Source organism: Colobus angolensis, unplaced genomic scaffold (genome assembly GCF_000951035.1).
Source record: "Colobus angolensis palliatus isolate OR3802 unplaced genomic scaffold, Cang.pa_1.0 Scaffold93, whole genome shotgun sequence".
NCBI lineage: Eukaryota > Metazoa > Chordata > Mammalia > Primates > Cercopithecidae > Colobus > Colobus angolensis.
The window spans coordinates 2699584-2720816 of NW_012123265.1; the positions used below are offsets into that span (position 1 = coordinate 2699584).

At 50.0% G+C, this 21233-nt stretch overlaps 1 protein-coding gene across 1 annotated transcript in view; it reads left to right on the forward strand.

Annotated features, from left to right (window-relative positions):
• KCTD19 (potassium channel tetramerization domain containing 19) overlaps positions 1-21233 on the forward strand; it is a 38810-nt gene that overhangs the window by 16728 nt on the left and 849 nt on the right. The window contains exons 3-15 of the mRNA XM_011932065.1: positions 7088-7238; positions 8338-8529; positions 9747-9878; positions 12112-12322; positions 14049-14209; positions 15452-15552; positions 16316-16458; positions 16665-16748; positions 17023-17137; positions 17546-18173; positions 19921-20106; positions 20309-20463; positions 20795-20896. Of these exons, the coding sequence (XP_011787455.1) occupies positions 7088-7238; positions 8338-8529; positions 9747-9878; positions 12112-12322; positions 14049-14209; positions 15452-15552; positions 16316-16458; positions 16665-16748; positions 17023-17137; positions 17546-18173; positions 19921-20106; positions 20309-20463; positions 20795-20896 (2361 nt within the window). The remainder of the gene's footprint in view (positions 1-7087; positions 7239-8337; positions 8530-9746; positions 9879-12111; positions 12323-14048; positions 14210-15451; positions 15553-16315; positions 16459-16664; positions 16749-17022; positions 17138-17545; positions 18174-19920; positions 20107-20308; positions 20464-20794; positions 20897-21233) is intronic.

Sequence of the window (21233 nt, forward strand, 5' to 3'; positions counted from 1 at the left end):
CTCCATCTCGGGAAAAAAAAAAAAAAAAAAAGATTTGGCCTGAATGTGGCCCACTGGAAGACTGTCCTGACATTTCCTAAGTATTGTCTCTCTGTTCTCATAACACACTGAATTCCCCTGTTCTAGCAGTGCTAATTCTATTGTGATCATGTATTCATATGTCTTTCTCCCTCACTGGACTGTACTCTTTTCATGTTTTCATGAAACAAACAGCTAGCATCTCTCACAGTACCCGGCATTTGCATGTGCTTAACAACATATCTGCTGAGAGAACACTCAATGCTATGCCCACGATGACTTCTGCAGAGTGAGGGGACTGGAGCCAGCAGTGAAGAGGTACATTTGAAATGCAAAAAGCTGAATCTTGTTTGGCTTTGGGGGCTGACAGCAGCTGTTCTGCACATCCTTTTGTTCTACCAGCCTTGCTTTCCTTGAGCAGTGCTGGCCCTCGTTGTCTTTACAAGGCAGTCAGGGATTTGCAAGTTCCCCCAAACTCCTTTACCATCACATTTTTTCCAACAGCCTACATCACAGCATAAGGCATCTCTGAGAACTGCTGCTGCTTTGGAAAACTCTGTTAAGTCCCAAACCTCTGCCAGCAGGGTGCATTTGTCAGCCATCTTTGCAACCACACATATACATACACATACTTCCCCACGCCATCAGTTTTATGTTGCTTCTGATTGACATATTTTTTTCACCACTATCTAGGCCAAAAGCAACATCAGTTATCCTTGTGCTAGAAATTAGCCATCTGAATTGATTTAAGGTCTGTATTTCCCTTAAGAAATCCTCTCTCCAATAACTTTTTCCAGCTCATAACATGTGAAAAGTAAAATTCCTAGAAGTTGTATTCAGGCAGATGAAAGCGGACTTGAAGTCAGCCTGTAGCAGATCAGCCACACACTCTGTGGCAACTTCAGTCAGCAAAGCTAGAGGGCAGCTGGAAGCCCAGGCTCTCTGGAATGTTCTTCATTCATTTAGCCATTCATTGAACAAAAAGGTATTGAGACCCCACAGGCCTTGTTCTAGGTGCTGCAAATACGGCAGAGGACAAAACAGCCAAGGTCCTGAGGTCTTGGGGAGTTTATATCTATTAGGGGAAACTGGCAGACCAAAAATAAGTAAGTGAGGGGCTGGAGAATGGTTTCTGTGATTTCTTATAGCACCCGAATGGCTTTCCGTGAGTAGAGGACTTGTATTTCTAGAAGTCAGAGCAAGTATTGGTTGACAGAGTTTGGAAAACAGCCTTGTTGAGGCTCCTGAGCCTAGGTCAAGGCTGATGCCTGTGCCTGGCATGCAGCATGACCTGACTGGCAAGGATGGCAATCTTTGTGGACTTGTTTGTTTTCGTTTCTCTCTCTCTTTTTTTTTTTTTTTTTTTTTTTTTTTTTGAGACTGAGTCTCGCTCTGTCGCCCAGGCTGGAGTGCAGTGGCGCAATCTCAGCTCATGCAAGCTCCACCTCCCGGGTTCATGCCATTCTCCTGCCTCAGCCTCCCGAGTAGCTGTGACTACAGGTGCCTGCCACCATGCCCAGCTCATTTTTTCGTATTTTTAGTAGAGACAGGGTTTCACCGTGTTAGCCAGGATGATCTCAGTCTCCTGATCTCGTGATCGACCCGCCTCAGCCTCCCAAAGTGCTGGGATTACAGGTGTGAGTCACCGTGCCTGGCCAGTTTTTCTCTCTTTTAAGGTTTCTCAGGCATACTTTTCTTGGGGGAAATGGTGCTGCTAACACTTTACATGCTTGAAAATAGCAGGAAATGGAGATTTCATTTCTGCAAAATAGATCATTCTCTCCTCAACTAGCACATCTCCTCTCAAACTAGCTAGACTATCATTACTGACCCATTCCAGAGGACACATCCAGTACCAAACACCTCCAAATAGGAGTGTTGTCCTGGGCAGGGATTTATATCCTCCTCTCCCCACCACAGGCCTCCTCCCATGTGGTCAATTTAGAGTTGTTCAAGGGCACTATTATTTTCTCCAGTGAGACAGAATCTTGGGGATTGAATCTGCAGGTGAAGTAAGTGGCAGGTTCAGGTTCCTGTGATGCAGTCCACTGAGCATGGGCTTAGAGTGCTAGGCTCCCCTAGCTGACTCTCCCTAGTTTCACTCTTTTCTTGCTACTTCACCTACTGTCTTTCTGTCCATCACAAATCGGACCTAAGCTGAACTCTTTCTTCTTGCCATCCTCTCTCCCTCTCCTTCATCCCTGTCCCTCTCCCGCTTAGGTCTTCCCTCTGGCCTCCAGATTCCAAGGTGGAATCCCTGTCTTCATTGTCCTCTGAACTCCATAGGCTCTGCCCATTGAAATCTTGTCCTGGTTTTTCCTGTGGTTTTGGATACTCAACATCTTTCCATCTTTCTCAGTTTTATGAATGCAGTCTACTTCTCTGTTCGTCCCTTTGGAGATCTCCCATGTCTCTTTTTGCTTTTCTTTGCAGAAAATCACCCTCCAGCCCTTCCTTTTTCTTTTATTTATTTATTTTATTTATTTATTATTATTTATTTATTTATTTATTTTGAGCTGGAGTCTCACTCTGTCTCCCAGGCTTGAGTGCAGTGGCGTGATCTCAGCTCACTGCAACCTCTGCCTCCCGGGTTCAAATGATTGCCTCAGGCTCTAGAGTAGCTGGGACTACAGGCATGCACCACCAAGCCTGGCTAATTTTTTGTATATTTAGTAGAGACAGGGTTTCACCATGTTGGCCAGGCTTGTCTCAAACTCCTGACCTCAAGTGATCTGCCCAGCTCAGCCTCCCAAAGTGCTGGGATTACAGGTGTGAGCCACCGCACCTGGCTAGCCCTCCATTTTCATGCATTCTTTCATATGCATGCTAGGTTCTAGAATGCAAAATGGGGATGCATCAAACCAGCCTCTCCCCAGGAAGCTTGGTAAAGGGGGAAGAACTGGCCTGAAACTGAGCCAGAGGCCTGCAGAGAGAAGTGAAAGTGTTGGGTGTCTATGGGAACAAAGTGGGAGGATGACCCATTCTGGCTTGGAGAGGTTCCAGCCTCTTCAGGAACAGAATGGGGAGGAGTATTCTGGGCAGATGGAACAGTGTACACAAAGCTAGGGAGGTGTCAAAGAATGTGATGTGTTTTTGGAGTTTTGTGGAGTTTAGTGTGATGGGGTATAAACATAAAGAATGATGGGAGATGAGGCTGGAAAGGTAATTTAGGCTGGGCGCAGTGGCTGATGCCTGTAATCCGAACACTTTGGGAGGCCGAGGTGGGAGGATCACTTGAGCTAACGAGTTTGAGACCAGCCTGGGCCACATAGCAAGACCTCATCTCTACAAAAAATTAAAAAGTTAGTGGGGTGTTGCGGCGCACAGCTGTGATCCAGCTACTTGGGAGGTTGAGGCAGGAGGATTGTTTAAGCCCAAGAGGTCGAGGCTGCAATGAGCCGTGATGATTGTACCACTGCACTCCAGTGTGGGTGACACAGCAAGGCCCTATAAAAAAAAAAGAAAGAAAAGAAAAGAAGGAAAGAAGGAAGGGAGGGAGGGAGGGAGGAAGGAACTTTAGGATATGACCTCCAAGAGGAAGGAAATTAACGTACTGTTTCATTTAATCCTTATAACACCTTCCAGATTTTACTGCCTCCACTTTGCTTGTGAGGAACCTGAGGCTTGGAGAAGTTACATGACAAGTGGAAGGCAGCAGAGGCTGGGAGAAGTAGGAGGAGGGAAGGGGATGAAAAGAATTTGAATAATGGGTACAACAATACAGTCAAATAAAAGGAATAAGCTCTTGTATTTGGTAGTATCCTAGGAATACTATAGTTAACAATAATATATTGTATATTTCAAACTAGCTAGAAGAAAATCATTGGAATGTTTCCATTACAAAGAAAAGATAAATGTTTGAGGTGATGGGTCTGTCCCAGTGGTTCATGCCTGTAATCCCAGGAGGCCAATGTGGGAGGATCGCTTGAGCCCAGGAGTTTAAGACCAGCCCGGACAACATGGCAAAGCCCTGTCTTTACAAAAAAACTTAAAAATTAGCTGGCTGTGGGCCGGGTGCGGTGGATCATGCCTGCAATCCCAGTACTTTAGGAGGCTGAGGTAGGCAGATCACTTGAGTCCGGGAGTTTGAGACCAGCCAGGGCAATGTGGGGAAACCCTACCTCTACTAAAAATACAAAAAAATTAGCCAGGTGTGGTGGTACACGCCTGTGGTCCCAGCTATTCCAGAGGCTGGGGTGGGAGGATCACCTGAGCCTGGGAGGCGGAGGTTGCAGTGAGCCAAGATTGTGCCACTGCACTCCAGCCTGGGCAACAGAGTGAGACCTTGTCTCAAAAAAAAAAAAAAAAAGAATAGTAGGGTGTCGTGATGTGCACCTGTGGTCCCAGCTACTCAGGAGGGTAAGGTGGGAGGATCAGTTGAGCCCAGTATATCGAGGCTGCAGTGAACTGTGATCATGCCACTGCACTCCAGCCTAGGTGATAGAGTGAGACTCTGTCTCAAAAAAAAAAAAAAAAATGACGTGATGGATATCTTCATTACCCTAAATTAATCATTATACATTGTATCCATGTATCAAAATATCACATGTACCCCAAAAATATGAACAACTATTACATATCAATAAAAAGAAAACAGTTGCTAAGGGCTTGGGCTCCAGAGTCCTAGGTTTCATTCCTAGCATCTCCACTTACTTAGTGCACTTAGTCCCCTACCTCTTCCTGGAGCTAGTTTCCCATGTGCTCAAAGGGAGTCATGATACCAGAGCCTACTCTGTTGTCAGGGGAAGACTGGAAGGATTCAGTTTAAAAGTCCATGGTTAATAAATGTTAGCTCTTAAGTGACAGAGTCAGGATTTACCCCAGATATGCTGAGTTCAAAGCCCTTGTTCTTTTCATGTATACCCTACTCCCTCCATTGACTGTGAAGGACATTATGTGCAATGCAAAGGAGAATCTGGATTTATCTCATAGCAACAGGAAGCACTAAAGTTTTTTAAGATGAGGAGTGATTTGGACTCACCTCATATGTCTGCAAGATCACTGTGTGGAGAGGACCTGGGGGCTAGGGGACCAGGACTAGGGGAAAGGAGAGAAAATGGAGAGGCAGGCCGGGTGCAGTGGCTCACACCTATAATCCCAGCACCAGCCAAGGCTGGTGGATCATTTGAGGCCAGGAGTTTGAGACCAGCCTGGCCAACATGGTGAAACCCCGTCTCTACTAGAAATCCAAAAATTAGCCGGGCACGGTGGCAGGCACCTTGTAATCCCAGGTACTTGGGAGGCTGAGGCAGGAGAATCACTTGAACCCAGGAGGCGGAGGTTGCAGTGAACCTAGATTGCACCACTGCACTCCAGCCTGGGTGACAGAGGGAGACTCTAATGCTCCCTTCTAATGCTGTGGAAAGAAATCCCGGGGTTCCTGGAGGTCCAGAAACTTTGTAACTGACACTAGCTCTAATCTCAGTATACGTAAATTGTGGTTTTTCATGTCTTTCTTCTCTCCCAAGCTGAGAGCTTCTTGAGGGCAGGCACAGTGTCTGACTGTGGCCCTGGTGATGCACAATGAGTATTTCTCAAATGAATGACAGACTGTTTTCCAGCGTTCTACGCACACGCTGTCTCCCCCATTGTTCACTGCCACAGGAAAGCACTCCCCATGATCCCACCATTGCCCAGTGCTTTGGCAAACCCTCCAGCCATCCAAAGTGGGAAAGATTCTCCCACTCTGGCCCGCCTTCTTTTGCATCGACCTTAAGTGATTATGCGGGCACAGTTTATAGCTTGGCCACCAGAGGGCTAGTCTCAATGCTCAGGATTTTTGAGAGCAACTTCACAAGGGCTTCACTGACATAGCATTTAGAGGCAGATACTTTTGTTAGTTTCAGACTGAATCTGGGGCATCTGTCCATTATGAGGACCTGGTGCCTTTAAATTACCACTTGCCCTGCTATATCTGGAAATTTATTGGGAAAATACTATGTATCTTCTTCTAGAGTAAAGGCAGAAAAAAAAGGGCTGATGTTATGATAATCTGCCCCCCGCAGAACTTTTGAGGGAGAATGGGTCCCTGGGTAAGGGGCGGCACAAAGACCGCCCTGGGCTTCAGGCTTGCCTAGTTGGGGTGCTCCACTCCAGCTTCAGCCCACCCCTGGTCGCTTGATCCTTCAAGCTGACAAGCTCTGGACTTGGAAGACTGCTTGGGCAGGCTGCAAGGCCTTTGACCTCAGCTGCCTCATCAGTAAGACACTCACCAACCACATCTGTCTCACAGAGTCATGTCATGGTAAATGAGCAAACATGTGTCAAAGTGCATTGAAAAATGTGGAGCCCTGTGGCAATATAAGACATGTTTATTATACCTCAATCTCACCACTTAGATCACTACCCAGGGTTAGGATGAACACAAACAATAGCAAATCACAATTATAACAGGTCAAAAGTGGTTTTGAGCACTTGAAGGAAAATGATAGCAGAAAATAACAAGTTTTTAATGATTAAATAGAAATTACTCTTTAGATTATGCAAGATAAATTACTATTACTCAACATAAAAGTATAATAAAACTTGTTTCAAAAATCAGAAGAGAAATAATCATTGGGACTTTGAATATCAGCATGTCACCCTATAGCCCTACATTTTTACTTTTTGTGTGTGTGTGATTGCCTAATTTATTTCAAAACAGTTAAAGTAAGTCACTGGGTGCGGTGGTTCATGCCTGTAATCTCAACACTTTGGGAGGCCGAGGCAGATGGATCACCTGAGATCAGGAGTTCAAGACCAGCCTGGCCAACATGGTGAAACTCCGTCTCTACTAAAAATACAAAACAAAAAAAAAATTATCCAGGCGTGGTGGCAGGTGCCTGTAATCCCAGCTACTCGAGAGGCTGAGGCAGGAGAATCGCTTGAACCCAGGAGGTAGAGGCTGCAGTGAGCTGAGATCACACAACTGCACTTCAGCCTGGGCAACAAAACGACACTCTGTCTCAAAAAAAAAAAAAAGAAAAAAAACAAAGTAAGTCACATACCGTTTTTCCTGATCGTCACACTAGAATTGGTAGATAGTTACTTGGTTTAGATTCTCAAGATAGTACTCTTCTTTATCTAACAGACTCTAGATAATCTGAAGGAAGGGAAACACCATCTACGCGTGCGGCCTGCAGACATACCTGTTGCTGAGAGAGCATCTCTGAACTACTGGCGTACATGGAAGTGTATTAGCAAACCCTCAGAATTTCCAATCAAAAGCCCAGCCTTCACAGGTAAATTGGGATAGACTGGCCCTCCCTAAAGCCCACACCAACTTTCCCTCTCCATACCCTAACAGAAATGGCTTCCATCCAGAGAGCAGAGAGTGCCTGACTTCTGGGGCAGTCTCTGTCATCTCCTTTGATCTTCTGCCCTGCCACAGGCCCTCTCCATGGCTGCTTGCCTGCTGGAACCAACATCCTCCTTCACACTCACTCCTCCGCATTCTGGCTTCATGTGGGCAAGGCAAGGCTTCATTCCACTCCCTCCTATTCATCAGGGAATGCCACCATTCTTTCGAGTTTCCTCCAATCATCACACACAGAATGTCCCCAAATGATCATTGTCTGATAGGTGCCTGGCAGCATGGTTCAGCCTATCTGAGACATGAGTACAAAGCATTTATGATTATTAATGGGTTTTAGCTTCCAGGAGTGTCAAAAGCATCTATTTTGTCTGTGGATCACTGTGTTTGGTCTGATCAGTTAGAAAGTATCAAATGGGTAAATGAATTTAATGACTTTGGGTACATAAGTCGAAATGTCACATGTCCCACTGCCCTTCACTGTTTATAGAAAAAAAAAATAGATTTCCAGCTGGGCACGGTGGCTCATGCCTGTAACCCAGGACTTTGGGAGGCCAAGGCAGATGGATCACGTGAGGTCAGGAGTTCGAGACCAGCCTGACAACATGGTGAAACCTCGTCTGTACTAAAAATACAAAAATTATCTGGGTGTGGTGGCACATGCCTGTAGTCCCAGCTACTTGGGAGGCTGAAGCAGGAGAACCAGTTGAATGTGAGAGACAGAGGTTGCAGTGAGCCGAGATGGCGCCACTGTACTCCAGCCTGGGCAACAGAGTGAGACTCCATCTCAAAAAAGAAAAGAAAAAAAAAATAGACTTCCATCCCCCACTTCCTACCACACGCCTTCCAAACCTTAGGGCTACAACTGAAAAGAGAAAGAAGGAAGATGTGTCTGGCAAGTGGCAAGGACCATCTCCTGGGTAGTCTCTCTAGCATCCTCTGGGGCCCCTGGGTCAGTGAAAGCCCTGCTGGAATCAGATCCCCTGGCTTCTGAGAGGTGGCGACACTGCCTACATGTTCTCTTCCAGGCCTACATGATAAGGCACCTCTGGGGCTCATGGACACACCCCTGTTAGACACAGAAGAGGAGGTGCACTACTGCTTCCTGCCCCTAGACCTGGTGGCCAAGTATCCCAGCCTAGTGACTGAAGACAACCTGCTGTGGCTGGCTGAGACAGTGGCCCTCATCGAGTGCGAGTGCAGCGAGTTCCGCTTCATTGGTGATTGCTCTGTCCCGGGGTGGGGCGGGGGATGGGCTGATAGGGCCCATTCACCCCTCCCCATTACATGTCCCACAGAGGCCCAGCTTGGAGCTCAGGGCCTCAGGAGCTTCCCTGGGTAGAGGTGGTGGAAGCATGACAGAGCCTTCCAGGAGGCAAGCAGATTCCAGCATTAGAATCTCGCTAGACTCAGGGCTATTTTATTCCCTATTTGTTTTGGGATGGCCTGGCTGTAAAAGGGCACTAGAAAGTGTCAGGGACCACAGGAGTTGGTGTGAAGAGCAGGGAGCTCAGCTGGTTGCCAGTCAGCTTCTCTTCTTATTCTGCCCTTATGTATCCAACTGGCCTCCAGACCTCAGTTCCTCTCAGCATAAAATGAGGAATCCAGATTGTTTCAAAGGATGGTGCTACCTGCTCTTAATATCAGCAAACTCAGAATAAAAGGGAAGGAGGGTGGATAGTGACAGCTTCCCCCAGAGTCATAGCAGAATTGTCCACTTGAGGTAGTGGCCTAAGGAAGGATGAGATTTTCCACCTTTGACAGAGAGCCTCTCTCCCCCTACTGCCCCAGGATGAGCTCTGTTTGGGATGAGAACTGAATGACCTCTTTGACCCCAAGATGCTACTGCTATCTAGATAGATAGGGCAGAAAACATTCAAGTTACACTAGGAGCCCAAATGTCTGGAACCCCAGTCATTCATATTCATAGTCACCTAGAAAGTTGTCTGTGATGTGCTTCTGTATCTCCAAGTTGATTCACACAGGACATTAGCGTTGGCTCCATCTCTGCCTCCCATACTGCAGTCCAGGCAGGGACAAACTGCAAGTGCCAACCACCAGCCCAGGCTCGGCCGGGCCCCTCCTCTCTAAGCAGCAAGACAACTCCCTCTTTTGGAATGACCTGCTCTTGGGTCAAGACTCACAGGGTAAGTCTCAGGGCCAGTGTGCCCACCAGGAGGGCCTGGCTTGGGAGCCCCAGGCCAAGCCACGGGAGGCCACACCCATGGCCTCAGACACAGGAAAACAAAGTAATGTGGGGTCTTTCACCTTGAAAACCACACACTCAAAGCTAATCTAATCAGGTATGTTGAGAAGTTGTTTCAGAACAAGGAGAACCTAGGATAAGTTACAGCACCAGAAACCTGCCAAAACCAGGACCTACAGTTAAACCAGAAATAGCCTCATTAACTCACTGTGTTCCCCTTTGTTTTTCAAGTGAATTTTCTTCGCTCACAGAAGATTTTACTACCGGATAATTTCTCCAACATTGATGTATTAGAAGCAGAAGTGGAAATTCTGGAAATCCCTGCACTCACTGAAGCCATAAGGTGGTACCGGATGAACATGGGTATGTTGCCAGGAAACTTTGGCCTCCCCTTGATAGTCTTGGTTTGACCTGGAAAAGCCAAGAACAATCTCCCCTTCCACAACCACTTCGAGCTTTGGGAGTTAGTGAGAGAAGTGGGTCTTCTGGCTGACTCTGAATCCAAGAAGAGGATTCACAGCCTGAAATCCTGCATGCTGCTCTGCCGGCTCAGCCTTCCCACTGAGGGTGGGGAGTGGGCAACCAGCCAGAGGTATAGGAAGCCCAGCCCAGCCTGGATCAGAAGGAGCCCAGCCTGGGTGGGGAGCCAGGCTGGAATGTCTCGGACCTAAGAGCAGGCTTCTCAGGGGTAGGGGAGGTCTGCCCTGCTTGTGAAAGTGGTGGGGACTAGGAGCACCCACCAGTCACTCCCATCCTTCCTCTTCCAGGTATGGTTGGAGGTATGGGAAATGCTCAGTGCTTCACGCATCTCAACCGCCCCCAAATTCCCTCATCACGTCACCTGGAAACCCCCGGCTGCTGTGCCTGTTTCTGCCTATTCCTGACACTTGCAGACCCCTGTCTAGCCCAGGCCTTCGTGCTCCCAGCCCTACCTCATTCCAGCTTGTTCTCCTCATGGTTTCCTCAGGGCCGTTCATCATTCCATTTCCCAGCTCCCCTCCATGGAAGCTACTGTGCATGTTATAGGGCACCAGCCGCCTGAGCATGGCTTCAGCCGCCATCCTGAGAATGTGTAGAACTGCACTGCGCATGGGAAGTTTGGTCTGGGCATCACCAGACATTTATCCCATGGCAATCAAGCCTTTCCTTATCTTCAGGCATAGATTTCCCAGCCTTCTCCCAGACAAATAGAAACCCATCCTCTTGACCAGGCGCTGGTGGCTCATGCCTGTAATCCCAGCACTTTGAGAGGCCAAGGCAAGCGGATCACTTGAGGTCGGGAGTTCGAGACCAGCCAGGCCAACATAGTGAAAATCCATCTCTACTACAATACAAAAATTAGCCAGGCATGGTGGTGTGTCCTTGTAATCCCAGCTACTTGGAAGGCTGAGGGAGGAGAATTGCTTGAACCTGGGAGGAGGAGGCTGCAGTGAACCGAGATCATGCCACTGCACTCAAGCCTGGGTGACAGAGCAAGACTCCTTCTCAAAAAAGAAACCCACCCTCTTTGTGGGGAGTGGCATGCTGCAGCAGGTCTCAAGACCCTGTCCCAGGGCCTTAGAATCCACTTAAAGCAGTGTGAGTTCAGCCCCTTCCCTCAAAGCCTTCTATTCCTCAGAGAACATAGATCATTGTGAGATGGTAGCGTAGTCCCTGCTCCACAGAGCAATGCAAAGATGGAGGAGTTGTGTTGACATCCAGGCTCTGGAAGCTGGCAGCACTCCTCAAACACAAAAGGTGGCTTTAACATCACAATAAGGGAAACAGCTGTGGTAACCTTGGTGCTGGACAGAGCTGACCTCAAATCCTAGCCCTGCCCCTGCCTAGCTTTGCAGTTTAGGGCAAGATACTTCATTAGCCTCTCAGGGCAGCTTCTTCAACATGAAATGATGATAGCACTACCCCCTCTTGTAGGGTTGCTCTGAGGATTGGAGATGATCCACGAACATCCCCCAGCAGTGCGCCCACTGGCACACTGTTGCCACAGCAGCAGGGTCCTGAAGGCTGTGATAACTGTATTCTCTGGACTGTACCCTGGGCCCACTGTAGGAGAAAAGGTCCCACCCATAAACCAGCAACCCAAATACCCACCCTGAAAATAATGCCACAGGGTATGTCTCTGGGGGAAATTCTGCCCAGGAGAGCCAGCAATAGGTGCTGTGAATCCAGGAAGCCTGTAACACACATTGAGTTTCCAGGCTATGGTTGCCGTTCCTTGCCCTTGGATGGTTACAGTAGAGCTTGGGACTAATGAAGACTCCTGCAGAGGCCGGGGCCAGATGGCTGCTTTCCTGAAACTTAGGAAATTCAGATGCTAGTGATACAGCAAATGAATCCCCCACTCCCAACTCACCTTCCAACAAATAGTTATGATTTCTAAGCCTGAGTATACAAAAAAATTATACTAATTTTGAAAAGATCTCAACTTGGACTGTGCAAGGAAATATCCTCCCTCTGAGCCTCCTCGGTATAATGGAGGCAGCAGTAGGAACCGAGTCCCAAAGCCTCCAATCCAGCTATGACCATGGGGGTCTAGGAAGACCATGTCTTCCTAGAATTCACAGTCTAGTTCTATACACCCTTTTCCCTGACACAGGTGGCTGTTCCCGAACCACCTGTCCTCCCCTGAGCCCCGGGAAGGGGGCCCGCACAGTCAGCCTGGAGTCCATGAAGCCGCTCTACATGATGGCCCTGGGTCTGCTGGTCAAGTACCCGGACTCTGCGCTGGGCCAGCTTCGCATCGAGAGCACGCTAGACGGAAGCCGACTGTACATCACAGGGAACGGCGTCCTCTTTCAGCACGTCAAGTGAGGCCCTCCTTAGGGCACGCTGAGTCCCATCACGCTTGGCTCTGCCCTTCCCTCTCGGAATAAACTGGGGCCTTTCCCACTAGCCAGAGGGGAAGTGTGTCCTTGGGGCCAGCCCATCATTTTAGCCATTCCCATCACCAGTACCGCCAAACTACCACCAGGTTAGGGCCTCAAAGGAGAGGGCTGGTGCCAAGGTACGAGGGTTGCTAAGGTTCAAAGGCTTCAGACCATTTCCTCTTTCTGTCCTCTGCAGTCCATTTCCCTGGTTCTAGCCCTGTGCTAGGTCTGAGGTGACCAGTCCACAGTCACCCCCTCAGGGAGCTGGGTACCTCCCTGTGCAGACCCCTCTACAAAGGTCCTCTGCCACTCTTGGGAGGCTCAATGGACACACAGAATGGCCACAGCCAGGGGTGAGCCCCCCTTAGAAGCAGGGCAGGCCAGGCCAGGCCAGGCTTCCCAGAGGTGCTGATCCCCAGCCCTTGCCTTGTGGGATGAGCTCAGGATGTCTTCAGTGCAGGGGCAAGGAATCCAACCCTGTCTTGTAGAAGGGCAAACTGAGGTGCAGAACAACAGAGCAACTCTCTGAGGGTCACAAAATAGTCTGGTACCAAAATTGAAGGTAGAAGTGGGTTTTCTGGAGCCCCTGTGAGAGGGTCAGCTGACCCTGAATGCTGTCTTTTCCCAATATTGTTGTTTTGGGCTCTTTTGGCCCATAAAGTTCATTTCTTTCAGAGATGTCCACCCTGATGTCACAGAGGGCAAAGACAGGTGCCTTGGAAGGGAGGGTTTGGAGAAGGGGGTTGATGTTCAGACCCCAGTCTTTTTCCAAGACTGTGGCAGGCTGCGGCACAGTGACTGAGATGTCTTAGGCAAATGCGTATGGGGCAAGAAGGGAGTGGCTGGGCCCTCAGCTGGCCCTGGAACCTGAAACAGGGCCTGGAGACATGAAATTAGTCCATTTAGAGGGCTTTGCTGAAATAAGTCAAGCTCAGTTCCAAAAATGTGACCTGTTGTCCAGGCTTACTCTCCTACAAGGTTAGACAGATTTCCAGTTAAAACAAGGAAATGGGCCGGGCGCAGTGGCTCACACCTGTAATCCCAGCACTTTGGGAGGCCAAGGCAGGCAGATCATGAGGTCAAGAGATTGAGACCATCCTGGCCAACATGGTAAAACCCTGTCCTTACTAAAAATACAAAAAATTAGCCAGGCGTGGTGGCGGGCACCTGTAGTCCCAGCTACTCAGGAGGCTGAGGCAGGAGAATGGCATGAACCTGGGAGACGGAGCTTGCAGTGAGCCGAGATCACGCCACTGCACTCCAGCCTGCGTGACAGAGTGAGACTCCATCTCAAAAAAAAAAAAAAAAAGAAAAAAAAGAAACCCCGTCTCTATTAAAAATACACACACACAAAAAAAACATTAGCTGGATGTGGTGGAGGGTGCCTGTAGTCCCAGCTACTTTGGAGGCTGAGGCAGGAGAATCGCTTGAACCGGGGAGGCGAAGGTTGCAGTGAGCTGAGATCGTGCCACTGAACTTCAGCCTGGCAACAGAGTGAGACTCTGTCTTATAAAAAAAAAAAAAACAACAACAAGGAAATGATGTTAATAATGCCTGATTTGAGCCAGTGTTGTGGCAAGGCATCCTAGGCATGGAAAGTTTACAGGCTTGACTCTATTGGGGTGCAATGCTGATGTTCTTCATAACAGGCCTTTCCTCTGGGTAGGAACTGGCTGGGGACTTGCCGGCTGCCCCTGACAGAGACCATTTCCGAGGTATACGAGCTCTGTGCCTTCCTGGACAAAAGGGACATCACCTACGAGCCAATGAAAGTGGCTTTGAAGACTCATCTGGAGCCGAGGACTTTGGCACCCATGGATGTGCTCAGTAAGTGAGAAAGCTTCTAGGTTTGAATTTAGCCTCAGGGGAGTATCTGGGGGATTGGAGGGAATAGATGAGGTGGCCAGGATGAGGAACTGTAGATGGAGGAGGAGGGGAAAGCCAGGCCAATATTTTGGATTTTTACGAAAGGGAAACTTTAATATTAAGTGCTCTGTCCTCACCTCCAAGCCCACAATTCATCTCCAGCAGCAGACAGGGCTGTTACCCAGTCTGCAGCCATGCGGGACCCCCAGGGCAGGCCTGCCTTGACCCTGGGAGCTGACATGCTGTGCTTCTCCTAGCCATGCAGGGAGGAGCCTCCTCGATGTTAAACAGAGCTGTCCCTGGGTCCATTTAATAGCTGAAAAATAGGTTCAGAGAAGAAAACTCGCTCAAGTTACACAGTGGTCAAGCTGGGATTTGACTGAGTCCAGAGCTACTGTTGTTTTCACCAGCTGCCTATAACTTCTTATTACCAAAAATCTGGGGGGGCAAAGGTTAAGCTGTATTACTATCATTTAGCACCATTCAACATTTATTGAGTACTGGCCACATACCAGGACAGCAGTAGACATTGGTGGTACAGAAGTAAGCAACACAGACAGTCTCTCTTCCTAGAGTTCACAGTCTAGTTCTATACATCTTATCTCTTGGTTGTATAATCTAGTTATATACCCTTCATTCATTACAGAGCTCATTAGAAACTGCTTCCCAAACATCAGAACAAGGCCTACATATAGTCAGCTCCAGGAAAAGGGTCATGGGTTCATCTTCCCAGCATACAGCCCCCATTCTCCAGACATGCCTAGAGGCTTAGTCTCATAAAAGTGACGGGGATTTGATGGGAGTAGGCTCCATGACATTTGCCAAACCACAAACACAAACACACAGAGGGAGATCCCTACCTTCAGTCTGAGTGGCCACATGAAAAGCTACACACCCAGGACACACCCAGCCAGAAACTGGAGGCAGTTGGCATTGTAGGTGGACAGGGTCATCAACCCAGCTTTCCTGAGGGAGGAGGGTCAGGTGAAGAGGGGCAGTGCCCTTTCCCACCTCACCACCCAGGAAATCTTGCAGCAAGCAAGGTTTATGTCAGGGATTTCTGCTGCTTCTCAGAGTAGGCAACACAATATGACTGAGGAAAGATATTGAGACTTGACATGAAATACACTACTGACCAAAGGGCCCTACCTGCTTTCCCTTCTGGCCATATGATTATGTGTTCTATCTCCTTGATTCCCATAGATGAGTGGACAGCAGAGATCACGGTGTATTCCCCACAACAGATCATCAAAGTGTATGTTGGAAGCCACTGGTATGCAACCACCCTGCAGACACTGCTGAAGGTACTGCCAGCCTTGGCTGCCCTGCTCCCCATCTGGCATCACCACCTGAGCTGCTCTGGGGGCCATCACCTGGCCCTCACACAGCTTCCAGCACTTGCTTAGAACAAAGACTTTCCCGGAAGGCGCCGTGGCTCATGCCTGTAATCCCAGCACTTTGGGAGGCTGAGGTGGGCAGATCACGAGGTCAGGAGTTCAAGACCAGCCTGACCAACATGGTGAAACCCCATCTGTACTAAAAATACAAAAATTAGCCGGGTGTGGTGACACATGCCTGTAATCCCAGCTACTTGGGAGGCTGAGGCACCAGAATCACTTGAACCCAGGTGGTGGAAGTTGCAGTGAGCCGAGGTTGCCCCACTGCACTCCAACCTGGGTGATGGAGTGCGACTCTGCCTCAAAAAAAAACAAAACAAAACAAACAGAGCACAAGCGAACCGAGCAGCCTGCTGGGAAGGCCCTCTGGAGGAGTTTGGGTAGGGAGGGGGCCAGCTCTGAGGGGCCTGGACTGAGAAGGAGGCACGGTGGGCTTCCAAATGCCTTGAGAGGGTGGTCTAGGGGCCATGAAAAGTTGAAGCAGGGATGATGTGCTTCTCCCTGGATGCTCTGCTCCCTACCATGGTTCCCTGTGACTGACAAGACAGGGAGATGGAAATCTCAAAGCCTCTGCTCTAGTGTAGTTGGGAAAGGGGAGTGAAAGAAGATTGGCCTGTCCCTTCCAAAGACCGAGGCTCTGAGACTGAGTCTAGTGTCCAACCCCCTCCAGTATCCAGAACTGCTGTCCAACCCTCAGAGAGTGTACTGGATCACATATGGACAAACCCTGCTCATCCACGGGGATGGCCAGATGTTCCGACACATTCTCAACTTCCTGAGACTTGGCAAACTGTTTTTACCATCTGAATTTAAGTAAGTGAAGCAAGGATACAGTAAGATGAAATCATGAAGGCTGACCCCTTCCTTAGCAACAAAGGAGACCTGATTTGCAACCTTCAGGGAGGAGGTTATTTTATTTCCATCGTGGGAACTGTTGGCGGCAGCAGCTCCAGGAGCTTATGCCCCCTCCCACACTCCCACCCTAGCTGCCCAGTCAGACATCTCCTTGTCATTTGTAGGGAATGGCCCCTCTTCTGCCAGGAGGTGGAGGAATACCACATTCCATCCCTCTCAGAAGCCCTTGCACAATGTGAAGCATACAAGTAAGGAAACTTTATCACGATTCTATGTTTAGAATTTGGTCCTTTAAATTTCTCTTGAAATCCTGTCCGAAGTCCCACTCCTAGAGGATCCTGTTCTCCTTGGGGTTGAGGGAGTGAAGCAGGCCCAGGATTGGCCAATGACCTAGGCAAAACCCTTTAAGAGCCCCTTCTTCTCTGCTGTCTAGCATTAACTCCCAGCCAAAGGGCAGATCTGACCAACTGGCCAATGGCCTGATGGAAGTCTCTGCTCACTAACCAACCCCTCTTTCTGCAGGTCATGGACTCAGGAGAAAGAATCTGAAAATGAAGAAGCTTTTCCCATCAGGAGGCTGCACGTGGTGACAGAAGGGCCAGGGTCACTGGCAGAGTTCAGTAGAGACACTAAAGAAGTAAGCCCCAGCCTCCTCTGGTTGTTGTTGTCCTCAAAAACCACTACCACCATGCCCAGGGTGGAGGGGGGCAGGCTCAGCTACTGAGGGATGCAGTAAAATGAAAGAGCAGGGCCTACATGGATTCCTAGGACAGAACCTGGTTTCTGAACCGTGAAGGAGGCATAGGAACTTACTGGCCACTTGTGGCCTGCGATGCTGATTGAATCTCCTGTTGGAATGACAGGCCACTGGGCTGGCACCACCCCCACTCAGCCTGAGCAAAGCTCAAGTGGGTGACCCCTGTCAGGGATGAGATTGTTCGGGGAGAGCAACTGAAGTCCTGGAGGCCCAGCTTATTAGATCTTGGGCAAGGTGTTGATGTCCATGCCCAACCTATCCAGAGTTACTATGCCCTTCCCTCCCCAGACCACAGCCTACATGCCTGTGGACTTTGAAGACTGCAGTGACAGGACTCCATGGAACAAGGCTAAGGGAAACCTGGCCAGGTCCAACCAGATGGGGGAGGCTGAGCAGTACACCCGGCCCATCCAGGTGTCCCTATGCCGAAATGCCAAGAGGGCTGGCAATCCCAGCACATACTCACACTGCCCTGGCTTGTGTACCAACCCCGGACGCTGGGGGAGCCACCCTGAGAGCCCCCCAAAGAAGAAATGCACCACAATCAATCTCACACAGAAATCTGAAACCAAAGACCCTCCTGCCACTCCCATGCAAAAACTCATCTCCCTGGTGAGAGAATGGGACATGGTCAATTGCAAACAGTGGGAATTCCAGCCACTGACAGCCTCCCGGAGCAGCCCCTTGGAGGAGGCCACCCTGCAGCTCCCCTTGGGAAACGAGGCTGCTTCCCAGCCCAGCCCCTCAGCTGCCTGGAAAGTCCATTCCACAGCCTCAGAGAAGGATCCAGGACCACAAGCAGGGGCTGGAGCTGGACCGAAAGACAAGGGGCCAGAGCCAACCTTCAAGCCATACTTCCCCCAAAAAAGACCCATCACCCCGAAGGACTGGAGCAAGCAGAGGACCAAGGAGAGAGGTGAGTCCTGTCCCACTTTGATCTAAGTCTTATTCACAAGAGAAGGCAAACTCCTTGGACAAGATGGCAGAGCAAGTTAGTGACAAAGGAGGACTAGACCCCCCCCGCTCACCAATGCCATCTCTGTGCCAGGCAGCAGACACAGAAATGACTGGCACATTGGCATGACTGGAGGGGCCAGGAGAACATATACGGTGAAGGGATGAGCGCTGTGGGAAGAGGGCGCCTATGAAGCAGGAGCACAAAAGAGGCTGAGGGCTGGGTAGTCAGCAGGGGAAGGAAGAAGTCCAGGATGTTTCGAAGCGCAGGGCATGAGTCTAGCTGGAGGCCAGGCTTCACGTGCAAATGTGATAAAAGATGAGGCTGAAGACAGAAGTCATCAGGACAGGGCTTGCGGGCCAGCTTCAGGACGTGGTACTCCGTTCTGACCAGGACAGGAGTGAGCAGCCTCTGAAGGATTTTAGACAAGAGCACGGGGGCCAGGTGTGCCCATCAGAAAGTTTGCTCCAGGAGCAGAGGAAATGCAGCAGGAGCTAGGTGTTTGAAGCCACTTGGAGTTCTTTCTAGGCTAGGGGAAGGAGGCTAGGCAGCTAGGGGATGGAAGGAGGGTTGGGCCAAGGAGGAGCCAGGTTTCTAGCCTGTGGGACTGCAAGGCGGTGGATGGGCCCTTACTGAGGTGTGAGTAAGAGAAAGAGCAGAGCTTGGGGAAGGGCACACACTAGGTGTGAAATGCCAAGGGACATCCAGGTGGAGAAGCCCAGGAGGTAGCAGGGGCTACAGGGACTGAGCTGGAAAGACAGGGTGTGTAGCCAGCTAAGGGGAGGCGGCCAGGGAACTGTGCTGAGAATTGCTGTGCCAGGCTGCTGCCTCTGCTCCCTCAAAGCCCTGCCTGCAGTATTGTCACCTTCCCTGTTAGTGGCTCCAGCCCTGCTTGGAGCGGCCTTCTTGGACTCTTGCCTGTGAGCCCTAAGTTGGTCTGTTAAGCTTGGGATGACAAAGCATGTCCACTCTCTGGACATGCATCAAAGGCTGGCCCCAAAAGCTCTCAACTTAAAATTTTATAAAGATTTCTAGCCCTCAGCTGGGTTACTGTCAGCCCCATTTGAGACGTCTTAGTTCAACAGAGGAATCTGGAGTTTCTTGGAGTTCCAAAATGTTCAGGATTTGACTTGCAGTGATGCCAGGGCAATGAAGAGAGGAGCGGCCAGCACAGGCCCCTGCCAGCCCAGGGTGTCACTTCTGAGAAATTAGAGATGGCAGGTGTTGCAAGGCTGGGGTAACTTGATCGTACTGTCCTGTCACCAGAGGTTCCCTCCCTCCTTGGGCTCTGAAGTGGCTAAAGGAGAGCCCCTGCTTAGGTAGATTTGATGGTAATTGAAGAAAAGAATTTTAAAAGCCTGGGTGTGGTGGCTCACGCCTGTAATCCCAGCACTTTGGGAGGCTGAGGCGGGTGGATCACCTGAGGTCAAGAGTTCGAGACCAGCCTGGCCAACATGGTGACACCCCATCTCTTCTAAAAATACAAAAATTAGCCAGGCATGGTGGCACATGCCTGTAATCCCAGCTACTCAGCAGGCTGAGGCAAGAGAATTGCCTGAACCTGGGAGGCAGAGGTTGTAGTGAGCCAAGATTGTGCCATTGCACTCCAGCCTGGACAACAAGACCAAAACTCTATTTCAAATAATAATAATAATAATAATAATATTTTTTTTAAAAGGAGAGCCCCCTCCCTATATTGTTTTCACAGAAAGCCCTGAGCAGCCTCTGCCCGAGGCCAGTGAGGTGGACAGCCTAGGGGTTATCCTCAAAGTGACTCACCCCCCTGTGGTGGGCAACGATGGCTTCTGCATGTTCTTTGAGGACAGCATCATCTACACCACGCAGATGGACAACCTCAGGCATACACCACCCACAGCTAGCCCCCAGCCCCAAGGTGAGGCTCTGGAACCAGGCCGAGCCCTGCGCCTCCTCGTGAGGATGCCTGAGCCCCTTCTCAGGATGTCTGAGCCCCCTCCCAGGTTATTTCAGGCAGAGACAGTGGCCCCTGGGAGCCCTACCCTTCTCCCCCTCCTCACACTGTCTCTAAGGCCCTATTGTTGACAGATGTGGCCACATCCACTTTCCCTCCTCCACAGAAGTGACTTTCCTGAGTTTCTCTCTGTCCTGGGAAGAGATGTTTTATGCGCAGAAATGTCACTGCTTCCTGGCTGACATCATCCTGGATTCCATCAGGCAAAAGGACCCCAAAGCCATCACAGCCAAGGTGGTCTCCCTGGCCAACCAGTTGTGGGTATGTGTGACAGGCCCCAGGCCCTGGGGCACCCTGTACCTTCTCCACCTCTTCCCCTGTCCCACAGTAAGTGGTGCAAGGCAAGAGGAAGTAAGCCAAGATGGGGTTAAGGAGAAGAAGGCCAGGACCAGAAGAGTGGTGGGACAGGCAGGGACGGGCAAGCAGAGCAGTTGCACCTGGACTGAGCCTCAGCCAAGAGGCAGATTGGCAGTGACAGTGCCTGTCCCCTACCTCTGTGGCTCTGTGGACCCAGAGAAGTCACTGCTCTGCATCTCACTCTGAGGGGCTAGGAGCTGCCCTAGCCCTCCCTGATCGTGGGCTCTCCTGGCAGACCCTGCACATCAGCCCCAAGCAGTTTGTGGTAGATTTGCTGGCCATTACCGGCTTCAAGGACGACCGGCACACCCAGGAGCGCCTGTACAGCTGGGTGGAGGTGAGGGTCACTTGCAACCCCTGGAAATCCACTGACCCTGTGGATGCCTCAGATGGACATGTGTCTTGCTGCACCAGGGCTGGGCCAGCACTGCCCAGAAAGCTAGACAGGCAGCTTAGGCCCCTGCTCCCAGGGAGGGAGAAACTGGATGAAATTAACCAATCCAGAGTAGTCCAAAAGCAGTATTCAGGTCACTGGTTTTCATAGCTTTCCTCTAATGATACCAACTGCCTTCACTAACAACCCTGGCCACACTTAGGGACACATATCATACGAGCCCAAGCTTTGACTCATATGGGAGTGAGGCCTTTTCAACCAGTGATACCAGCTTCACCTA